The sequence below is a fragment of the Pipistrellus hanaki genome (assembly GCF_964339955.1).
Source record: "Pipistrellus hanaki genome assembly, chromosome: 18".
Classification (NCBI taxonomy): domain Eukaryota; kingdom Metazoa; phylum Chordata; class Mammalia; order Chiroptera; family Vespertilionidae; genus Pipistrellus; species Pipistrellus hanaki.
Window position 1 is genome coordinate 1123505 of NC_140520.1, and position 16759 is coordinate 1140263.

The 16759-nt window shown below is 54.0% G+C and overlaps 1 protein-coding gene across 2 annotated transcripts in view; it reads right to left on the minus strand.

Annotated features, from left to right (window-relative positions):
- The window catches only part of DPYD (dihydropyrimidine dehydrogenase), a 304605-nt gene that overhangs the window by 35776 nt on the left and 252070 nt on the right, over positions 1-16759 (minus strand). For both annotated transcript variants that reach the window (XM_084865337.1, XM_084865336.1), the window contains 2 exons: positions 5509-5629; positions 4256-4375 (listed from right to left, as the gene is read on the minus strand). In XM_084865337.1, the coding sequence (XP_084721463.1) occupies positions 4256-4375; positions 5509-5629 (241 nt within the window). The remainder of the gene's footprint in view (positions 1-4255; positions 4376-5508; positions 5630-16759) is intronic.

Here is a 16759-nt window from a genome sequence, read left to right on the forward strand (position 1 = left end):
CGCACAGCCCCTCTCTAGTGATCACCACACTGTTGTCTCTGCTTATGATTTTATTTTTGCTTCATTCCGTCACCTTTTTCACCCAGCCCCCAACTCCCCTCCCCTCAGCTGCCAATCTGTTTTCTGGATCTATGAGTCTGCTTCTTATTTGGTTGTTAGTGTATTTTGCTCGTTAGATTCCACATAAGGAGAATCATATGGTACTGGTCTTCCTCTGCCTGGCTTCTTTCACGGAGCCCAGTCATCTCCAGGCCCACCATGCTGCGAAAGAGGTAAGAGGTCCTTCTCTCTTGTGGCCGAGTAGCACTCTACTATGTCAATGCCCCTCAGGCTCTTTATCCGCTCATCTACCGGGGGGCACTCTGGCTGCTTCTAAATCTTGGCTATTGTAAATGATGCTAAGAACATAGGGGTGCGTGTATTCTTTCGAATTAATGCTTTGTGTTCCTTTGGATATATTCCCAGAAGTGGGATCGCTGGGTCATAGGGCAATGGCCTTTTAACTTCTTGAGGTAACTCCATACTGCTCGCCACAGGGGCTGCCCTAACTGCACTCCCCCAGCATCCCTCTCCTTCGCATCCTCACCAGCACCTGTTAGTGTGGATCTACTGACGGCAGCCACTCTGACAGGCGCCAGGGGTACCTCATTGTGGTTTCATTTGCGTTTCTCTGATGACTAGTGGTGTTGAGCACCTTTTCATCTGTCTGTAGACCACTTCTCTGACTTCTTTGGAGAAGTGTCTATGCAGGTCATCTGCCCATTTTTAAATTGGATTGTTTGTTCAGTTTGTGTAAAAGTTCTTTATAAATTTTGGATATTAAACCCTTATCAGATGTATCCTTGGCCAATATGTCCTCCCATCCCATCGATGGCTTCCTTTACTGTGCAAGAACTCTTTAGTCTGATGTAGTCCCATTTGTTTATTTTGTCTTGTGTTTCGCTTGCTCTCGAGATATAGCAGATAAAATATTGCTAAGAGGAATGTCTGATATTTTACTGACTACATTTTCTTCTAGCATTTTTGTGGAGACTATTTCTTTAGAATCAATGAGTTAGATGGAAGCATTTACATGCTAGAGAGCTTACGTAGCCTCTCAATCTCATAAAAACATTCCTTCTGAACACCGAACGAGCTCACTTCTGATGCCAGCCGGCTGTAAAATCGCCGGGTTCTACAAATTAACCTCAGACAGACCCGTGCTGTGAGCTTGGCTATTTCAGGCATTTCTCCCCCGGCTGAAATCCAGGGTCACAAAGCATCCCATTCGGAACCTGGTTCACACGTCTGGGATCACCCCGCTTCTAATCAGCTACAGGGGAGAGGAAAAAGGTAACGGAGCTGAGGATGAGGCCCCGGGATGAGGTGCTCCCTCTCCCGCTGACATACATTTCCAAGTGCAACAAGTGGGAGCTGCCTTGCTTAATGGCTTCCTTTATTTACCAAAGGGACCTCAGGCTGAAACAGCGCTTCCAGCCGCTTCTGACGTGACCCCCATAGACGGCGCCTTTCACATGACGAGCCGGCCGACGCGGATATTAAACACACCATCGTCACAGGTGTAACCGGGAAAGCTGTCTGATCAAACAGTGCGGAGCACGCTGGATGCAGAGCAATCTGACACGTCGTCTATTCTATTTCTTTTTTTAAATAAAAATGTGGACTCCTAGTTCAGCAAACAGACCCTCTCACGCCCTCCTGATCTGGGAACCGAGTTCTCTACATTCCAAACAGATCATAACTGAAACAGCTCAGCGGCCTTCCTTCCGGGCTGCCTCTGCAATGCAGCACCCCTTCACTCCCCAACTCCTCACCCCTTCATCCCCCAACGCCGCGCCCTCCACCCCCCAACACCGCGTCCCTTCACTCCCCAGGATGCTTAAAAGAAGGACGTACTGAAATGTGGCCGGTTTCCCCAAGTCCAGGGGTGGGGAACCCTGTTCCAGCCAAGGGCCATTTGGATATTTATACCATCATCCGAGGGCCGTTCAAAATTATCAGCTTCAACACGAGCCTGCTCTATTTGGTCCGACGTGTAATAACTCACGGCACATGCCTTGGCAGGGCCAGGCCAAACCATTTCATGGTTCGTACATGGCTCGCTGGCTAGACGTTCCCACCCCTCGTCTAAACAAACCCCAACTTCACTCCAAAGAGCAGCAATTCTTCCTGAGAGAGAGAGTAAAGTCCAGAGAACACGGGAGGGAGAGCATGTGCTGTTTCAGGGGGCCACCCAGAATTCCACTCAGCTCCCCCGCAACGGGAAATCTGAGGTTCACCGCTCGTAAAAGCAGACGTTCCAGCCCGGCTGGTGTGGCTCAGTGGTTGAGCACTGACCTATGGACCAGGAGGTCACCAGTTCAATTCCCAGTCAGGGCACATGCCCTGGTTGTGAGCTCGATCACCAGTGGGGGGAGGCAGGAGGCAGCCGACCCATGATTCTCTCTCATCATTGATGTTTCTCTTTCTCTCCCCCTCTCCCTTCCTCTCTGGAATAAATAAAAATATATTTAAGAAAAAGTAAAAGCAGATATTCCAGGGCTCAGGGAAAAGTCATCAGAAGGTCTGAGTGCTAAGTTGTGTAATTTTTTAAATCTTACGAGAGTATCTGGTGGCAAATTTGGGGAACTGGCCTGACTGCAGCTGCACTGGGGTCGAGCCCACAGTGATGGACCAGGCCTGGAACTTGACCACCTCGCTGTCTCCACCCCCTACAAGGGGGACCCCCGAGGCCCGGGCAGAGGCACTGCAGAGCTGGCTCCCGTCCTCCAGTCCACTCCCCGGGCCTCGCCAGCCGCTCCTCAGCTCCTGTTACCTCGCAGGGAAAGCAAACACTGCTTTCAGGGAGAAAAACGATTCGTTGTGTCAATATGGAGAGAGGCTCTTTTCAAAACAGACGGTCTAACGGGAAGGGACTTAGCGGAGAAGCGATTGGAAATGAGGCCCCGGCTCCTGGAGACGCGGGGGCGTTCTGTTTGCAGGGACGCTCCGCCGAGGCCTCGCCCGGCTCAGGCCCACGCATGTTTGTCCAGGAGTTCATAAATCTCAGAGTGCGCCTCCGGGACCCGCCTGCGGCCTCCGGAGCCTGTGTGCGGGCCGCGGCGTGACCAGTGCGCGCACTGAGGCTCCTGCTGTGGCTGCGACTTTGCACGCAGGTGGTGAGGCTGAGTGCGGGTCAGACTGTTCGGGAACCCAGCTCCGGTGAGCACCGGGAATGGCACTAGGGACGCAAAACACCACCGAGACCGTTCTCTCAGCATCATCTCTCATCCGTCTGGATGCCAGGCCCTCGGGGGCCGCCTCCATTCCCCTCCTGGCAGGCAGCGTGGCAGGAGAGGAAACTGCATGGCTGACAGAGATGCAGTGCCGGGGACAGCCTGCTCAGGGTCTCCGCCTCCATCACGGCCACCGTGGGGCGGCCCCCACGATTCTGCATCGAGATGGTATTCCAGGCCCCTTTGGTGGCTCCTGCTCCTCCCTTCCTCCTCCTCCTGACACTGTGAGAAGTGGTGGGGCAGGAGTGGCATTCAGTTAGAAGCAGCACATAACCTTTCTTTCTTTTTAAAAAACGTATTTCTTATCAATTCCAGAGAGGAAGGGAGAGGGAGAGAGAAACATCAATGATGAGAGAGAATCATGGATCGGCTGCCTCCTGCACACCCCCCCGCTGTGGGGATCGAGCCCACAACCCAGGCCTGTGCCCTGACCGGGAATCAAACCTGACCTCCTTGTTCATGGGTTGATTCTCAACCCCTGAGCCACGCCAGCCGGGCCCCATTCTGCTTTTAAGGCCAAGAGAGAGAGTGTGAGGGCGAGTCTGCCACTGTCTCTGGCTGAAGCTGCACACGCACACACAGCCCCTCGTCGGGGGCAGCGGTTTGACCAAGGCTGATTTCACAGTCCGGCATGTGCACGCGGACGGGGACCATGAAGAAGACACGGTATCAGAGGCCTCTGTGCTCCTCTCTGAAGGCCTGGCGGGAGCCTTCACCAGTGAGTGACAAGACAGCGGTGACGATGAGAAATGTGGACCGCAGGGACAGAATCCCTCAGAGCCCGCCCCCCGCGTCCCCTCAGCGGGAGCCACCAGTGACAGGGCCTCCACCCCCAGCAGCCGTCCGTCCTCCCCGCTGGGAACTGTCACCGCACACGACCAGGCGGGGTCATCCAAGGCCCGAGACCCGTGCTCGGGACATGCCCTCCTGACCGGTCAGCCGCGTCCCCGGGCCAAGACGCAGAGGCGGGCACCACCTACCGGACACTCCCCCGTACGTGGTCCGCTGCCCGGCGCCCACTGCCGGCCAGGGCGTGCCGTCGGCTCTGAGTCCCATCAGGCCCGAGACCGTGTTGGTGGCGGTAACGCCGTCTGCGCCGCCTGCGGAGAACACATCACCACTCAGCTGCAGTTTTCAAAGGGACACGAGGACCCGCTCGGACCCGACAGCCCGGGAACAGGTGCCCGGCCCCCCTCACGAGAGTGTCCCATCCAGCGTCTGCCCAAGCCCACCTCCAACCGCGCGGGGAACGCTGGGCACGCACACGGCTAACTGCTGCCACCTCGTTTTCCCAATGCTTGTTCAGACTCATGGATGCCAAATGTCCTGTACTCACTGCTATTTTCCAGGTAATTTACTGTATCTATCTATCTATATATCTATATACATCTATACGTATCTATATCTATCTATATCTATATCTATATCTATATCTATATCTATATCTATATCTATATCTATATCTATATCTATATCTGCAAACCAGAAAGCAATGTCCAGCGGAAGGAAGGCAGCATAGATGGTTTGTAACATCACGCGCTGACTGTATGATTTACGGATTACTGCGCATGTTTAAGGCCGTGTGCCAGGCCCACCCAGTGAAATATAAGGGGAACTGGTCAGCAGTTTCACATCGCGGAAGTTGGTTCCTTTTCCTTCTTTTCCTTTTCCTTTATTAAAGGTTCAAATGCTGCTGTTGGACGGTTACATTATCACGTCATTTGTTTCCGGGTGAGCTGCTGTGACGGTGGCTTTGTTTCCTAATTCTTCCTGCGCTAGACACGTGCTTATGAGAAAAATAAGAATTTTCCTTGGGCCGAGAACAGTTTGGCTCAATGGATAGAGCGTCGGCTTGGGGACTGAAGGGACCCGGGTTCGATTCCGGTCAAGGGCATGTACCTTGGTTGCAGGCATATCCCCAGTAGAGGGTGTGCAAGAGGCAGCTGATCGATGACTCTCTCTCATCGATGTTTCTAACTCTCTATCTCTCTCCCTTCCTCTCTGTACAAAATCAATAAAATATATTAAAAAAAAGAAAAAGAAAAAAAAAGAATGTCCCTTGGCTCCCGAGTCTGGCGTCTACATGAGCGTGAGTAGGGGGAGGGCAGGGGGAGTGCCTGTGAGCTCAGGGCTCCCCCTGATCCCTTCCGTAGCCTCTAACCCAGCCCAGCCCGCACGGTCGTGGCAGAGATGAGCGTGCACCCCTGGCCGTCCGTGCGGGTCTGAGTCTTACCTTCCTTGGCCGCTCTCGCGATGCTGACGATGTCCGTGACGTTGGGGGTCAATTTGGCGAAAAACGGGATGCGGATGGCTTGGCGAACCCAGCGGCAGATGTTCCGCACCAGCTCCGGGTCCTGCAGAAGGCGAGGGGAGCGCAGACCGTGACTAAGAGCCGAGCTGTGGCCGCGGAGTGGCGCAGCCCCGCCCGGGCCCAGCTCCCCGGCGTGTCTCAGGATGACCCGGGACGCGTGGGGTGGGATTGGGGTGTCCCCGCTTGACGTGAACAGCAAGTTCAAAGCACGGAGGTGACACGCCTCAAAAGGGCCCTCGGAAACCAAAACTCTGCAGCACCCGACGGGAGACGTGCTCCCCACGACGTGCAGGAATCAGAGGTGAACTTCCGAGGGGCGGGGGGGGGGGGCGTGGGACACCGCAGGGCAGGGCTCCCAGTGACCGCCTGGGCTGTCTCAACTGGTGACTCTGGGTGATTGCCATGGGACCTGAAACCCTTGTTTTTGTTGTTGTTATTATTACTATTTAATCCTCTCCCAAGGGTATGTTTCCACTGATTTCTTTTAGAGAGGGGAAGAGAGAGGAAAAGACAGACAGAAACATCAATGTGAGAGAGACACATTGATTCGTTGCCTTCTGCGCGTGCCTGGACCAGGGCCTGGGCCAAGGAAGAGCCTGCAACCGAGGTACGTGCCCTTGGCTGAAATCGAACCCGGGACCCTTTGATCCCCAGGCTGGCGCTCTACCCACTGGGCAACACTGGCCAGGGCTCACTTCTGTTCTCAGAAGGCTTAGCCTTGTTGACGTGTGGCCAGGAGGAAACCTGTGGCTCCCCCGTCGAACTAATTAAGATGCGAGCAGGTGCTGAGACACGCTGCACAGGAGCTAGCCAGGAAGCTTCCCCAGATCCGAGCAGCACTTCCCAGCATGCACCTCTCCGAAGACCCGACCCACGTGGCACCGAGGAAATGCACTCTCCGAGGCTCGTGCTCCGCGCCCGCCCCCTGGTGCCGCGGCGCCCGAGCCCTCACGGAAGTGCCATTTGGCGGGTGACCCACCTGTCCGGTCGGGAAAACAGCTCCCCTGTAGTCACACCCGACAACATCTTCCCCATTAATTTTAGTGCAGAATTTATTCTGACAGGTACTGATAATGCACTTTGATAAATCACCCTCAGATATGCAAAAGCAATTCATTATTGAACATGGTAATATTATCTTAGTAAGTGGAAATGTGGTGTGTGTGTGTGTGTGTGTTTTTTTTAATAAAAGAAAAAGCCAGGAAAAAAAAAACAAACCCAGTCATATATTTCAACGATGAAACAGTAGGCAAGTACACCCTTTGCAATTAATCTTTGTGTATGTAAGCGAGCTGCTCTTTGCATTTTAACCTTTCCGAGTCTTCTCAGCTGAGCTTCTGACGGTCTGACCTTTAGAAGGACCTTTTCCGTGGCCGACGTCTGGCCCGTCCCTTCCGTCCCTCTGAACGGACGCCCGTGGCCAGGATGCAGCGCCATGATCCCCGGCGATGGCCGCTGTCTCTGCAGCGAACTGACACCGTTAACAGAGAAGCATCCCTTTTGGCTTTGCCTGTTCTCTCTCAGGACGGTCCCTTCTTCACGAAGCAGAAGAACAATGCGGGGCGCAGGGCCGCTCTGCAGGGCGACGGCACCGCGGGCAGTCGGACCCGGGACGGAGCTGCGCGAACTCGCACTCGCGGGAACGGAGCAGCCGGCCCACGCGAGGCTCATGAACTATTCATCACCGCGCCTGGCGGGCGGGAGGGCGGGAGGGAGCTGTTTGAGTGATGAATTTCCCCTGGACGTGGCCTAGAAATGACAGCAGCTCCAATGATGGGGGCAGCATGTCCTTCGAGAAGCGCTCCTGGATGCGGAATGGACAATGGGTGAAAGGTCATGTGCCTTGCATAATGCACGGCCTGCAGCTGCTCAGAATCGCCAAAAACAAACGGAGCTCTTCCTGGGGCCTGGCCGGTGCGGCTCAGTGGATGAAGCGTCATCCCAGGCAGCGAGAGGCTGCTGGTTTCTGTGCCGGGTCAGGCCACAGGCCCAGGTTGTGGGCTCCATCCCCAGTAGGGGAGTGCAGGAGGCAGCTGATGGATGTTTCTCTATCATCGATGATTCTATCTTCTCTCTCTTTCCCTCTCTCTAAAAAGAATCAATAGAAACATATTTTAAAAAAACCTTACTGGGCTCCAGTTGGGTAGACACAAATAATCAAACACGTGCTTCTAAGTGGCTCTTGTTGTTGTCGTTGTCATTCACTTTGGACATCTGTGTCGAGGTGACTTCCCTGGCAGCCTCGGCTTTGTCGGAAGGACATCTGGTCTAATTGGCATCAATTACGCTTTTATTATCTTCACTACAGTGTGCGGTATGTGGCTGCATGTCCCGGGGGGTTATAGGCCGGTACCTGTGCTCTGAGGCCCTGTGAGCCCTCTCTGGAGGCCTGGCTTTGCCCTCATTACCAGGGCACCGATCGCCCACGTTTCCTGCTGCGAACGAGGGAAACGCACAGAGAATGGGGCTGGGAACTTGTTGATGAGCTAAATTATAAGCGAAGACTGTGACTTTAAGAAACATTTCTCTTCAATTTACCTGGCAATTTTCGTGCCGTACAAGTCTTTTCAGAATTCCTTTCCGAGAAGCTGGCATTTCAGCGAGTCCATTTAGCAACACTAAACGGCTTTCCACTGGGCGCCCCTGAGCTCTCATCCCGGGCCCGGCATAAGCACCGGCATTTCACTGGTCCTGGCTCTGACGGAGGCTGTGGGCCCGGAGGTCAACCCGAGTGCCGCTTCCCGTGTCTTAATTTCCTCCCCCATTTTCCAGGCCTACCCCATCATCTCCTTCAGCAGAACGGCTCCCTGAAGGGAAATCCAGCCGTCCCTTGCCAGTGAGAACTATGAAGGCTCCCACTTCCTTCCTGCCTGTAAGACCAGACGCGACATCAGAGTAAAAACGATCTTTTAAAAGGGGATGAATGAAAGTCGGCATTTAGGCGCTACAACTACCTGCTAGTCAGTAGCCGTGGGCCTGGCACCAGTGGACACTGTGTCAGTGTGTGTGGTGACAGGGATGACCGCTGAGAAATGAGCTGGGACCCCCCGCTGATGTCACATGGACTAGCCTGTTCTCCACCCAACAGTGAGCTGGCCCGCGGCGCCCCCCGGAGCCCCGTGTGCACTGGCCCCTCCGCAGTGCGGGAGCTGAGCCCATGCCCTTCATAACGGGGTTTCCCGGACCTCACACGCCACGTGATCCCGCTGAGGGATGCAGTGATGGCGTGATTACACGTGGCCACACGGCTGTGTGTTACTAGTTAAGAAGCAGACCATAGGTACACTATCCACATGAGCCACGACGGCAGTCCACATCGGCCTGTCTGCCGAGGGGAAGTCAGACCAGCCTGCTTACATGTTGTACCTCCCAGATCAGCCTTTACTGTTTCCTCCGCCCACTGTCCCTCCCCCCTCAGGTCTCCACTCTGGCTCCAGCCCCCAAAACAATTAACTTCCTCATTTATCTTCTCTTAAGATTTTGTTATATTCTTCTATTTTTGTGGCTTCATAGAACTTTAGTAAAGAGATGACTACATGGCATTATTTGCTACATAACTGGGTGGATCATTTGATAAAAATATTTGGAAAATATCGGTAGGGTTGCACGTTTTCAAAGACACGTTGGACAAGGTGACACAAATGGTCAGAGGACGCAGAACACAGGTGAGCTCCTGTGAAGCATTCTCACACACTCGCTGCTAATTGTCCGAGAGCCGCACACCCAGTGTGCCCACGGCCTCACTGACAGCTCGCTGCAGTTACGCTGTGATTGCTGCCATCAATCAGTATAGAAAAGCAAATTTTTAAGTTAATCTTACTGCATCGGTTCTTTGTACCACGGGGCCTTTGGGTGTATTTCTCCGTGTTGTCGTCGAACATTTCATCAAAGCTAACACTCTGTTTCAGGAGTGATAAGCTAGAGAGAATGACTTCCACGTGAGCGAGAGGTAATCGGGCCAGTTTGACAGGAGGAACTGAACACCCACGGCAGCTACTGAAGAGAAAGGGAAAGGAGAAGCGCCGGAAATCTAAGTTGTGTTAAGACTGCATGAACAGGCACGAGCACGAACAAAAATGTATTTGCGGATGTGGAGTTTGAATCCTGCTGAAGATCAGTTTCGTGGGTAAGCCATCAACGTCGAATGCCCAGGTTAGAGGGAGAAGAGCTGCTTGTCTTATGAGCCATTCACAGTCAAACCCTCTCCCTGCAAACACTGGCCTTCTCTATTTCCAGTGTCTGATCCTTGACGAGCGCTCTGCAGGCGGCGGCAGGTGAGCTGAGAACCATCTGCATCGCCAGGTGTGAAGGGCACACCAGCAGGCACCTTACTCCGCATTAAACACAAACACAGCCGGGCCGGCCGGGCTCAGGGGTTGAGCAACAACGTATGAACCAGGAGATTACAGTTCCGTTTCCAGTCAGGGCACCTGCCTGGGCTGCAGGCTTGATAACAGCAGGGGGCGTGCAGGAGGCGGCTGATCCATAACTCTCTCTCATTATTGATGTTTCTATCCCTCTTCCTCTCCCTTCCTCTCTTAAATCAATAAAAATACATTTAAAAAATCCCACAAATTCACACAAAAACGAGTAACTTTCAGATTGCTCTGCATCTGTGAGTTTTGATCAATACACCATTCACATACAAAAGAACAGATGGACATGGCTATTTCTCCTAACTCCGGCAATACCAAACATAACCATGTTTTCCCAGAACCCCTTACTCAGGCCCTCACTTATTACTGAGGGAGCAGACAGCTGTTTGAACATCACGCATCCTGCAGTTCCTCTTGAGATAGTGATATCAAATGAAACCACAGAAATAAACCCACATGGGCCCGGCTGTAAAAGAAATCAGTCCTACGTCGATGCGTCAGCCACGGCCCCAACAGAGTGAAGACCTGTCTGCTTCCTTCCACATCACCTTCTTGCTGGCCTTTGTCACAGTCAGTGCAGGAAGGAGAGCTGAGCCTGTGCCATGGCCGGCGCCACGGGAACAATAAGGCTTCACCGGCCGTGTTATCCCGTTTGCACAGAGGAGGCTCCCTGTTGGGGGATACTCACTCACTCACTCACTCACTCATTCATTCATTCCTTCCTTCCTTCCTTCATTCAACAAATGCATGCTCAGCTACTGCCTTTGTTGCTGAGGTTATAACAGTAGATAAGACAGTCACTGGACTCCTGGAGTTGTCATTCAAGTGGCAATACAGAAAGTAAAGACGAGTAACTGTGTAATGTAATGCGAAGTGGTATTAAAACATCCAGCAGGGCGGGAGAAGCGGGGGAGGGAGACTGGGGGGCGGTGCTCACGGGGCGGCTGCTGGGCTCGCCCTGAGGAGCCCACAGTGAACTCTGTGCTGGGCTCTGTCCAGGATCCACCCGAGTCACCATGTGCTGTTACAGCGACTTAAACTGTTTTAATTTCATGGAGCTAATTTTTTTCTGTGCTCCTAGATTTGAGTGGTTTGAGGTCAGGACCTGCACATGTTTTTCATCATGCCGTACCATGTAGAGGGGGCATAGCACTGGTTCACATCAAATATGTTTATCATCGACTATTCATCGCCTTCGATAAGACTTTATGAGAATGAGATCTGACTTCCAAGCAAGTGGCCAGGCGCACATCTATGCATAAAAAAGGCCAAGTGTTAGTCTGACTGGTCCCGATGACACGCACTGACCACCAGGGGGCAGATGCTCCATGCAGGAGCTTCCACGGCGTTATAACAGTAGGTAAGCCTTTTAAAAATGAATAGCACCACAGACCTGGTGCTGACAAACCTCCCCCAAGTGGGACTCAGGCCCCGCCACCACTCCGGAGCAACACCCACCAAATCACAGCCAGCGCGGCCAAGACCCCACGGCGCAAAGTGTGGCCCACAGCCCCGCCCAGCCCGGACACGGTGGCTGTGGGCGCTGGGTAACGATGTCCAACACCTGGCTTCCTCCCCCTCGCCACTAGCCTCCTTGGAGTTTCTTCATTCCAGGAACACGACTTGCTTTACACCCAGGTGCAAACATTTCACACTGTAACCAAATGTCTGTGAAGCGTTTTCCCTGCCTCCTCTCATTGATCCTCACAGAAGCCCTGGAGTGGGTAGACAGGAGACTCGGGGGAATCCTACTTTCTTTTCATTAGCCGGAAAACGGAGATTTAGAAAGTTCAGAAACTGACCTGTCTGAAAAGAAGTAAGAAACGGGGGACCTTGAAAATGACTCCAGGTTTTCTCACTGCACAGAATGTAGTCCAACACGGCTGCACTTGGATGTTTTACCCTTTGTTCTCCCTGCGTGATCTACAACACTACACTTCATGCTGATATTTACTGCTGTGTTGCTGACAATTACCTGGAAGAGAAGTTGGGGTGCCTCACTGGGCTGGAAAAAGTTTAGCTACATCAGAAAGCAGGTCTAATTAGGCAAGTTCATTCTCTATCTATAAAAGGCTAAGTTGACTCAAGCATGCATGACACATATAAAACTCTTGCTGGCGCCAATTGCATGCGTGTGTTTCGATCTGTCATTGTCTATCAGGAATTTGGTTGACACTTCTGTTATAGAGAAAGAGTGAATAGCGATATTAAAGTATTTCTTCTAATTTTTCAATATGTACAAATCCATGCACCAGGCCACTCGTGTTTTATAAGCTACTACCTGTTTCTATTACCCTGTTTTCTAGATAACACAATAGCAGGAAACCGAGGGGCAGGTGTTAGTGGGTAGAGGGCTTGTGAAAATTAGGCTAATGCTTAGCCAAGACATTCGCTTAACCTAAGGTAACCAGATCATCCCACTTCTGGCGGGACAGTCCCGATTTTTAACAATTTTCCCTGCGTCCCGAGGACTTTTAAAAAAAGTCCCTATTTTTGGAAAGAATCGTTCTTTCCAATCTTTCCAAAAATTGGGACTTTTTAAAGCCTTAACCAGCCTCATGGTACTAGTCACAGTTCTTGTAAAAACATACATTGCTCTACTTTAGAGTATATGAGACCATTCACCAGAAGTTAAAACTGCAAATGTTTGCACCTGTGTTCAAATGGGTTATTGCTGGGTAGTGAGATTCTCCTCACAAAAGAATGAAGAAAAAGGAAAGGGGGGGAGGGAGGGAGAAAAGACGAGAGGGAAGGAGGGAGGAAAGGAGGAAGAAAGGGGGAGGAGGGAGGAAGCAAGAAAGAAAAGGAGGAAGGACGAAGAGGTGGGAGGAAGGAAGGAAGGAAGAGAGGGAGGGAGGAGGAAGGATGGATAAAGGGAGAGAGGGAGGCAGGCTGGCCAAAGAAGACCAGACCTAAGAAACTGAATTAATTCCTCCAAATCATGGCATTTGTATTTTGTCACGAATTCCACAATGGTGCCATCTGTTCGGAGCGGCTTAAGAAAAATGGGTAGCATTTCACTTTCAGACCCAGACCTCGAGTGACAGGAGATTAATTGAATGTCTGTGCTTTTATTAAGAAACTACGTTGGGTTACGTTTCTTCTTAAAGCTACACACGCCTCTGCTGGAGCAGGCAGGCAGAGGCATGCAGCCCCGTGTGCCTGCGGGCCGTGCTGAGGACGCCCTGGGGTCCCCTGCCAGGCCCCTCGTATTCCCCGAGACCCAGGCTGTGGTCTCCGAGCTGTGTGCCAGGCGCCGAGGCCACAGCCCTGAGGACGCAGCTGGTGCTCCTGGGCCCGGGTCGGCCCTGGGCCCGGGGCGGCCGGCCCTCCTGCCCTGCCTGCCTGCGGAGCTCTGGGTCCGAGCTGCCTCCTTCCGATGAGGTCTTTCGGCCATGGCTCCTGTTTCTGTTCTATGTCGCTTACTGTCCAGAGGACTTCCACGGGGAGTGAGCCAGCCAAGGTGGCTCAGTGGCGGAGCGTCAACCCATGAGGCAGGAGGTCATGGATGGATTCCCGGTCAGGGCACGGAGAAGCCGGCTTGCTGGCTCCATCCCCAGTAGGGGGCGTGCAGGAGGAGCCGAGCCAGGATTCTGCCTCATCAGGGATGCTTCTCTCTCTCTCCCTCTCCCTTCCTCCCTGAAATCTATAAAAACAGTATATTAAATAAAGCAGCTGAGTAAAATATACATGTATAAAATGACATTGCGTACAGTGTATCATACATGCACTCCATTTTCATTGAAGACATACACCCATAAATGTATGTTTATGCAAACACACACACACACACACACACACACACACACACACAGGTGAACAGACGGGCAGTGGCAGTGCTGCCAGGGCAGGACTAGGGACTGGGACCTCTGTCCCTTTTGTTTGGTTCTGTCCCACAGCACCTGCAAATCCTCTGAGCGGACAGGGTGCGGGCTGGTCATACACCAATGGGGGCCGTGCCTCCCCTGGGGGGGGGGGGCGGGCAGAGACAGAACAGGGACCGTGTGCGGGCTGATACGCCCCAGGCTCGGGGAGAGAAAGCGGTAACTGTGTCGTCGATAAGTGAGATGATGCTCTGTCACTGAGATGGATACACGGAAACACAGGAACGAAGAGCAGCGCCCCATCAGGTGGTCCGGCTCGGACACCCGCAGACTGAACTCGTGCGGTGTCTGTGGGGCCGGGAGACCTGCTCGCAGCCCCTGTGGGGAGTGAGGGCCGCGCAGCAGGGATGGGAGAGCGAGCCCCGGCCCGGAGGAGCCCAGGAGGAACGGGGAGGCCTCTGGCAGCCGACGCCCAGCCCGCTGTGCGTGCGGACGGGCTTTTCCCGCCGAGGAGCCAGAGCGATGTTTAAAATTATTTATTTAAAATATTTTTAAGATTGATTTCAGAGAGGAAGGGAGAGGGAGAGAGAGAGAGAGACAGAAACATCAACAAGGAGAGAGAATCCTTGACTGGCTGCTTTCTGCACGCCCCCCACTAGGGGTTGAGCCCATAACCTGCTCACCTGCCCTTGACAGGAATTACAGCCGGGCCCTCCTGTCCGCAGGCGGACGCTATCCGCTGAGCCACACCGCCAGGGCCACGAAGCAGTTTTTTCGAGCTGCACTGTGGAAAGCGACCCTGAGAAAGCCGGCTGCGGGTCTCATGATGGGCACGCAGGGCGCGGGACACCCCTTTTCAGACGGTGTGTCTGAGGAACAGAGGTCCGGGGCTTGGCAGGGCGAGGACACCGCACGCGCTGTGTGGGAGCCGGGCAAAGGGGCTGGAGAACGTCCCAGCCGGGCTCAGCGCAGAGCCGCGTGAGCCCCCATCGGTGACTCCGGTTCTGCTTCCAGGGGACCCAGCAGGGACCCACAGGGACTGTGTAAACACCCAGCCAGACCTGCCTGCTCTCCTCCAGGAAGGCCTCGCAGGAGCGATATCGGGGACCTGAGAAGGTCTGGGGACACGTGCTCATTAATGTCCACGTCTCGGCTGCTAATTCCTCGGCAATTGCTAAAACCTGGCTTATTCAGCTTAGTATGACACTTATTTGGGAGACGCAGATTTTTAAAAACAGATGTTTTCATTCATTTCAGAGAGATGAAGAGAGAGGGAGGGAGCGGTAGAAACATCATTAAGAGGAAACACAGAAAAATGTTTAAAATATTGATTTCTTAATTGGGGGTTGGAAAAGTGTGTGTGGGGGAGGGGCGTCTTTTACACGCAAAAGTAAGGTAAGGACAAAAATTAGCCCGGCAGCATGGCTCAGTGGTTGAATGTCGACCTATGAACCAGGAGGTCAGGGTTCGATTCCTGGTCGGGGCACAGGCCTGGGTTGCGGGCTCCCTCCCCAGGGCAGGGAGGGCGGGGGGCGTGCAGGAAGCGGTGGGTCAGTGGTTCTCTCTCGTCATTGATGTTTTTCTCTCTCTCCAACTCCTTCTTCTCTGAAATCAATAAAAATAAATTTAAAAATAATAATAATTACAGACGGTATTTAAAGAACCCGGGAGCATGGAACTGCTGTGAGTTCACCCTAGGGTGCTGGCTTCCCGCAGGCACCCAGCCCGTGTGGGAGCGGAGTGCGGGCAGCTTCTCAGGATGCCAGGGAGGGTCCCACCCGGTGCCAGGAAGATCGAGCTCCACCCAAGACGAAGATGGATCAGAACGGGCGACAACACGTGCTCACAGAGACGGAGAAGGAACCGCACGTTCAATGTGAGGAGGCCAGGACGCTGGCTGAGCCGAGGCGGTGAGTGAAGTGAGGCTGGAGAGGGAAGGAGGGCCGAGCCTGGGCCACGGGCTGGCTACCTCCTGACGGCTGGGAGGCGGGAGGGGAGGCGGCAGGAGGAGGGGGGGTGCGGATGGGGAAGGAGAAAGACGGTTTCCTAGGCGACCGGAGAAGAGGGACATGGACAGGCACAGGAAGAGGGTGGTAAGACGGGAGGAGGGTTTCTCTGGGGACTTTTATCACGCACGGGAGAGTGGGCAGGGGCCGGGCACAGGGAGAAATGAAACACAAAACAGAGGGGAATCCAGGCAGCCAGTAACACAGAGAGGGCTGGGCGTGGGCCCCAGGCAGGGAGGCTGGTCTGGGCAGGAGCAGGGACCTGCCCACTGGAAAGAAACCAGCCAGGAGAGCCGATCCGGGAGGAAGCTGGGCACCCCAGGACTCCCCCAGACCCCCCCCCCCGCCCTGCCCACCCCGTCCCCCCCCGGAGAACAGCACTAACTGCCCCCGGGCTGTCCCCCGCACGGCCCACAGGGGCGTGATGTGTCCGCTCAGGCCCCGGGCGACCCTCCCGCCCCCGCCATCCTCAGGCTGGAGGCAACAAAAGACATCACAGCGGACAGCTGCCTCCCAGGCCTTCTGCAAAGAAACTACGGGGGCCGGGCTGACGTGGGAAGCACAGGCGACAGGGCTCCGGAATTGCTCTCCAGCGGAGAGAGCACGAGGAAATGAGTGGGATGTGGGATGCGTGGCCAGGGGAGTCGAGGACAATAGTGTGGGAGTGCTGGGAGGCCAGGCGACCGCGCAGCCATGTCCACAGGGCGGGGCTGTCCCTCCCTCCCCACTCCCCCAGCCGCAGGCCGGGCTGCCCGGGGGCTCCTGGCCGCACACGGAGCTCAGTTTCCTTCCGGGCAGGGCGCTCCCTCTGAGCCAGCAGCAGAGCGTGGACCCTGTTCCCATCTCCAGTCCCGCCTCCTTTCCAAGCGGGCGGCCTTCCGTTGTCAGGCAGTTCAGTAGCTCTATGACTGTGTAGTCCCTATGTCACAGGATTTTATAGACCAAGTGGCAGGACTAAATTATAATC